This window comes from Primulina eburnea, unplaced genomic scaffold (genome assembly GCF_022965805.1).
Source record: "Primulina eburnea isolate SZY01 unplaced genomic scaffold, ASM2296580v1 ctg973_ERROPOS1174311, whole genome shotgun sequence".
Classification (NCBI taxonomy): Eukaryota; Viridiplantae; Streptophyta; class Magnoliopsida; order Lamiales; family Gesneriaceae; genus Primulina; species Primulina eburnea.
The window spans coordinates 338,844-346,603 of record NW_027331729.1 but is presented as its reverse complement, the minus strand read 5'-3'; the positions used below and the strand labels follow the sequence as shown (position 1 = coordinate 346,603).

At 31.2% G+C, this 7,760-nt stretch overlaps 1 protein-coding gene across 1 annotated transcript; it reads right to left on the bottom strand.

Annotated features, from left to right (window-relative positions):
* Positions 1–2,167: 2,167 nt before the first annotated feature.
* Positions 2,168–3,252, bottom strand: LOC140822619 (transcription factor MYB44-like). The gene has a single exon (XM_073183413.1). The coding sequence runs from the start codon at positions 3,106–3,108 to the stop codon at positions 2,221–2,223; it is 888 nt and encodes a 295-aa protein (XP_073039514.1). The 5' UTR covers positions 3,109–3,252; the 3' UTR covers positions 2,168–2,220.
* Between the last annotated feature and the right edge of the window lie 4,508 nt (positions 3,253–7,760).

Genomic DNA, 7,760 nt, shown 5'->3' with positions numbered 1-7,760 from the left:
ATATATATACACTGATTAATTTCAAATTCTAGGGATTTTATCATCTTTTGCTTGATCTTTTATCCCGGTACCTCCATATCAACTCAAATCTTAGACATTATCTGCGAAATCTTCGAAATTCCTTAATAAATCTTTAGATTGATAACCCAAAAATATATTATATTCTGACTGATTTAAATATTAATATCCAAAATTACACCATCAAATTATTAATCTAATATTATTCTGATGAGATCACGATACTTCAAAATCCTGGGTTTTACACAAATGACTAGATTGCTTTTGAAATTTAGTGCCGCCCCATGCACATTTTCAAGAAAATAAGTAAACATTTCTCCCTCTTGTTTGGATGCAAAATAAATCGTTATTTAGGGAATTGATTTCCATTTCTGACATCTAAAACATCTTGAAAACGATCGTGGCTGATTTTATGTTACACCTGGTGATCTTTACTACTCGGATGCAGCCACCGTCCTAGGATTGGGTGGCTGCATGTTTCTGCTTAATCATCACATATTTTCTCCTATCTCCCAAAAACACCCGTGAAAGGCACGCCACATTTTACGACATATGAACACAAAAACTCTTTCAAATTTTATCCATTTCAATAACCTTATCAGTCACTTGCGCTTAGATCGATGGACTTGTTTCAGAGCGGGTGATTTGATTAATAAATTTTAGTTCTTTAAAATTAATCCTAATTATTATTGAAAAATACATTGCCTAATATTTAAAATTCACTTCAATTTTTTATGTCCATGCAAATCAAAAAATATGAAATTTATTATCTAAAATCCATCAAGCCAGCATAATCTATGATTTCCTTTGAACTGAAATATTTAGATATTAAGAAATATTTGAAGAAAGAATTTGAAATGAATCTTTTTGAATTTCAAATCTCAATTAAATTATTTTTGTCATTAATGTGACTTAGATTTCAAATTCATCGAATCATTTTAAAACATCCATTTCAATAGCCCTAAAACCAAAATCCTTGAATCCACACACAAAAGCTACAAAAAAAATTATTCTGTCATTATTAGGGGTGAGCAAAAATTCGGTTAAACCGATTTAACCAACCGAACCGAATTAATTCGGAAATTCTGTTCGGTTAAATCGGTTAATTCGGTTTCGAAATTTTCAAATATCGGTTAATTCGGTTAATTTGGTTCGGTTTCGGTTTTTGTAAAAAAATATCGGTTTAACCGAATTAACCGAATTATTAAATAAATAATTTTAATTTTATTTTATTATGTTTTAAATATAATTTATAATATTTTTATATTTAATATTGTATATTATAATTAATTTTTTTATGAATAAAGTGTTTTCTTATGATTAAAATAGAATATTAATTATTAATTTTATATATAATTTTAAAAATTTTAATTTTTTAGAATATTAATTATTAATTATATATATAATTTTTAAAATTTTTATTTTTTTAAAAAAAAATCAGTTAATTCGGTTACCAACCGAAATAACCGATTTTAATTCGATTCGGTTAATTCGGTTTTTGTGAAAATTCGATTCGATTCAGTTCGATTCGGTTAGTCAAAAAATTTTCGGTTAAATCGGTTTTCGGTTAATTCGGTTCGGTTTGTAACCGAATTAACCGAATACTCACCCCTAGTCATTATACGAAAATGAACTTAATCTACACTATCTATTACGCTATATTATAAAGTAAAAAGACCTTAAAGTTTCTGCGGTTTGATGTATCAATTAAAGTGTTAACCTTTAGATCGGTGATTTTTATAAGAGGTCAAAAACGACACAAAATGGAGCCTCTTCAATTCGATGATTATCACATATGGTATCTCATTGAAGAACAAAGAAAACCCACTTTAGGCACTGCGAAGATGGGTCGTCAAGGAAAGTGGATTGATGTCATTTGGATCTTGGTGGGAAAAAACCACAAGCATACAGATTTCAAAGAGATTATTTATAAGGGGAGGGTGGGCAAATCAGAGGATTTCAAAGTTTTAAGAGATTTTGGAAACATACACCAGAACCTCAATCTTTCATTGGATGATATGTTCTTGTTTATTTCTTTTCTTTTTATTTTTTGGGTTGAACTCTTCGACACATCCCTCCTTTCTTCTAGCTGTACATCCGCACCAAAATCACATCTTTTGGCTATTTTTAACATGAAAAGAGTTTTAAAAAAAAACACTTCCACACTAAACAAGAAACAGAGGACTTTGCTCGACTCTTGAATTAATCTATTCTGCTGATTCCAATGTGTTTCGTGGCTGCATTCCAGAACCCGTCGTTCACATTTGCTTGATGCATGCACATCCCAATCTGTTGCTGTAGCTGCCGCTGATGTGATCCCATCATGTAATTCTGCACCTCTGCCCTTATCATATCATGTATCACAGCCATCAAGTCCGCGCTGAATGGCGGTAATTCCTTGTCTTGCTTCTGCATCTGCTCGGGCGGCGGTGGCGGTGATGGCGCTGGATGAATCGACTGCAGCTGCGTGTGATTAGTTTCCGACAGAGTCGACTCTTTATTCCGGTTCATTGACTCCTCTGACTCCACTCCGGGAAGGGAGAGGCTGAGACTGGTCGGAGGATCATCCGTAGACGACGCAGCTTCACGTCGAGAAGGTGAGATACCGCCGGTACCGGCCACGGTTTTGCATAAAAACGAAGTTGACATCACCGGCAGACTGCAGTCGCTGACGTCAGAACCCGAAGGGCTAACGGATCTTTTCAGCGGCCTCGGCGGCGGAAATCGATCGCCATCATCAAACTTACGCTTGAGAGTGGAGTTCCAGTGATTCTTGATGGCGTTGTCGGTCCGGCCCGAGAGTAGCCGAGCTATGGTGGCCCATTTGTTACCGAACTTCGAATGGGCCCTGATAATTGTCTGGTCTTCTTCGGGCGTAAACGACCGATGCTCCACCTGAGGTGAAAGCTGATTGCACCACCGCAGCCGGCAACTCTTCCCGGATCTCCCCGGTACAGATTTGCTTATCAGAGACCAATTTCTCGGCCCGTACTTCCGCACCAGCTGCTGCAAAGTTTCATCTTCCTCGGGGCTCCACGGCCCTTTGATACGATCCGAATCGATTTTCTTATCACGAGGAATCCCTGTCATTTTCACGTTTAGATTTTAATAAAACATCGTATGGAGAACATATTCGACCATTTACTGAAATGTATTTCTATTTGTTTTTAAAATTTCCGATTTTTGTCAATCTCTTCCTCGGCGATGGAGGAAGAAGGGGAATTATATAGGAGAGCGGAAATGGGGTGACCGAGGGAGCCGGTGAGAGAGGAAGGACGGTATGTGACCGGTTGAGGGAAAGTTGAAGCGGTTGGGAATGGGTAACAGCTGGCAAAAGGACACGCGTCACTTCCCAGATCTTCACTGATTTGCATACCCATCATTACTGCACACCTCCCACCCTTTTTCCTAGCGTATGCTTCACTCTATCTGTCGTTTTTTTTTATAAAAAAATTAATTGTATGGGCAACTTGAATGTTCAGTCTAATTAATATGCGCCTTAACTTACACATCTTTTAATTAATAAAAATCGTTAAAAAAAACAGTCGAGACTTTGGTTCAATTATTAAAGTTGAGGGCTTGAAATTTATTAGTCATATTTTCGAGTCTTGTTGATTACGGCTTAACAAGTTCTGTTCAAATCTTATCAATAATACAAACAATTACATTATATTTTTGTGTTTGGAACAATATCATATTTGTACTGTATATAAAAAAAATAGTTACAAAATTAAAAAACTTAATATTAATATATAATAATTGAACAATTCTAATTTTGTGGAATGCTTTAAAAAAATATAAACGCGTGTTCCTGTCTCGCGTGCGACAAAATGGTAGATGAATTATTGAATTATATTGTCAAATTTATACATATGTATTGTCTTTTACGTTAAAAAAAAAAAATCGGGTGTATATTGATTGTTTAACCGCACGCAATTTTTATGAAATATCATATAATTACATCATCATTTTATTAAAGGTGGGGTTATTATAGTTACTATGATTGATAGACTTCATATGATTACTTTTAATTAGAAAAGCAAATCTTATTATTAATTAATTTAAACTTTATTTCAATTATATCCTATCCTCATAAAAGATATAAAAAAAAAACATTGCTCTAAAATCATGAAATAAGATGGACACGCATGTCGATTTATACTAAAAAATCTTATTGCCGTGATTATTTACGACCTTTTATAAATATGACGATCCGTGGATTATATACAAATTATATTGTTTAAATTTGATTACTTAAACCAGAAATCAAATTAAAGTAGACGATAAATGAATAATAATGTCCTCGGAGTGAAACCATCTGCACACGTACAAAAATTCCCTTAGTAAAATAATGGCTGCCTGAGGTGTAGGTGTAGGCACCTCCAAGTACGACGGAGTGACTCACTGCGGCTGCCCATGTGAGAGGAAGGTTCGACAACACAATTACTAGGAAATCCTAATATTATTTATTACATGTTCTTCGTTTAAAATAAACCACATTAAAAGAATTTAGTACACATAATCTCAGACAAAGACAAAACAATCCGATCAATCATTATTTACTTGGTCGGTCCATTTCTCTATTATACTTCGCCGCCTCTCACGTACATCAATAATGCTACAATTAAGTGCTGCAAATATGTCAGAATTGTACAGATTGATGGATTTGTTATTTTATTTTGCAAACAATCTGAATACGACTTTCAATTTTGTCCATACAAACAAGTTAGATTGTATTTTGAGAGATAAAATTGAAATTCATTTATTTCAATTATAATTTTTTTTGTTAATAATGAAACACAATGTTGATTTTTAAATATATATATATATGACTTATTTATACAAAACATAATAAATTTCAAATTATGTACTTACTTCTTTACAATAATAAAAATATATTTAACATTTATATATTTGAAATTTATCAATCCATAAAATTAGAGAAAAGAATTACAAAATCATAAAATCTATTATAAATTCGATTAGTGTTTAACACCATCGTCCTTGCCATGCCTCAAGTCCAGGCCAGAGCCATCATTGAGTTAGGGTAGGCTCCGGTCCAACATAATTTTTTTTAAAAAAAAAAATTAGTATTTCTAAATTTTAATTTTTTTTAAAATTTAAAATATTTTCAAGCCCATATTAAAAGTAGACCAAATTTTTGTCGGTTTTATTTTTTATTTTTTTAGTATAATGTTTAAGCATAAAAAATAAAACAACTCTCACAAATAATATTACATTACTGTATATTGGTTGGTTTATTGTCGTATGTTCTGAAATTATGCAAATTTGAGATTAAAATTCAATGAATCTAAAATTATGTTGAATATTTAATTGTGATTATATATGAATTTTATAATTTTAGTTTTTACTATAAAAATATATTGTTGCAACATTTTGGAATAATAATCAGTTAGTTGAATTATTGGATATTTATTGTTGTGTAATTGTTATTGGGTTTTTTTGTGATTTGTCTATTTATAATATTCGAAAATTGAATACATATGAAATTTTAAAAATAATTCTTTGTTGTAAATTTTTGGAAATATTGAATTTTTTTAGTAAGTAACTAAGAGAATGAAGAAAATAAAAACTGTCAAGTTATTTTTAAACCAAAAGAGAATATATCAACAAATAAAAGTGAACATCAATTACAGTTATAAGTGAATAAAATATTGGTTTCAACCAAAATAACAGAATGAAATGAATTAATTTTAAAATTCGTTTCAGTGTTGAGGTACAATAATTGTCCCTATATGTAAAGCAATCGAACCATAACGTTTGGGCTGCTCTGCGACTTAATATATTTGAGTTGCACCATTACAACCAGCTATAGTTTTTGGTAAAATAGCAATTATTTGGTCCTACGTTTGATTAATTATTCTGAAGTTCTATTTAAATTTTTTAAAATATATATAGTTCGATTCGATTTCAGTTTTTAATATAAAACTTTGATTAACTAACAAACTCAACTTTTATAAATAAAATTAATATTGTTAAATTTTTCTAATAAAGTTTATAAAGATATAAATATTATAATTTCTAATAAAATTATTTTTTTAATAAATAAATTTACATTTATTTAATCTAATTTTTTATATTTCACTTTTTGTATTTAAAATATGAGTATTAAAAAAATTATAAAATTTCGGTTAAATATGTTACTGACTGAAATAATCGATTTTTTCGATTTGATTTGTTAGGTTTTCGTAGTAAAGTTCAGTCGGTTCGATCTATTGAAAAATTTCGGTTAATCCAATTTTAGAAAATTCGATTTTAACTAAACATATTACAGTCTAACACAGGATGAAGCCAGTCTCGTACTTGTGAATCCTGACTTCGCCTCTGCACAAACCTATGCTGCATAACTGTCGTTCGATGTCCATCGCTCCTCCATAAAAATAATTCGCTCGAATTGTTGTAAGAGTTGGAAGTATCATCTGGTAAACAATTTAAAGAAAATAGTTACTGCAGACATACATGGCATAAAGCGTGCTGCAGTTTTTTAAAAAAATTCATATGTTAATTATGATTAAATTTGTTCTTGGTTTTTACTATCATGCCATTTTATCAATGAAAAATAAAATTAAAAAAATATTTATTTTTATTATTATTTTCAATAAATGCGGAAATGAAGGAATCCTTATTTTGATCGAATTATTGGTTGGAGTATCCTTCTACAACACGTGAGAAATAAGTGGCCATCAGCAGAAGTTTTTTCTGCCACCCAAAAAAATTAAGGAAAATATATCTTATATTATTTTAAAAATAACATGTATAATAAAAAATGTAAAATATGAGAAAGTCGTATAAGTCGGCGGTACAGAGGGAAAGTGAATTGTTTTAGTTTCAACGGGACTGATGACACTTCAACCACAGACAATTTCGTCAAGTTCAGACGTGTCCAATTCTCTCTTCTACTGCCACGTAATCAAGTTAATCATGGGACCCAACTATAGTTTTGTCCTTATCCCATTTTACTTAAATATATGTCGAAGTCCGATATAAAAATTTCTACTATATTCAAGGGTTTTGTTCATGTTTTTCGTATCAGTATTGTTTTTATCTATTTATTATATAATAAATGTATTAAATGGATTAATCATAAACATTCATTCAAACATAATGTATAGATAGATAATCATGATTTATCGCTGAAAACATATATCATGTGTTAAATAGCTGAAAACATTACTCATATAGATAACATCTCCCAAATCATATTCGAGATCAAATTATTAAATTTCTCCTTTCACTGCTTAATCGTTTTGTAATTTTATATTCAGATACTATTTTTAACAATGATACAATTTTTTCTTGAAGTTTTTAGACAAATTTGAGATGAAAACCCAACCAAGTAGGTAACAAAATACTCTGCTTCAACTAGCTAATTGGGTAGTATCTCCTGTTGTACAATTAATAATTTTAATTGTTTGTCAAGTTAATATTTTATATAAATGATATTATCATATTCAGGGGCGGATCAAGGATTTAGGGACGGGGGGCCGCTAAGTTTATTTTGCGACGGTTTTCTCAAAAACCGTCGTCATATGGCGACGGTTATAAGAAACTGTCGCGAAATTTGCGACGGTTTTTAAAAACCGTCGCCATATGGCCACGGTTTTAAGAAACCGTCGCAAATGTTGCGACGGTTTTCGTCACAACCGTCGCTAAGTCGGGCGGATGAAGTTTAAAAAAATTTAATATATACTAAAATTTTTTTTTAAATTTTTGGGGGGGGG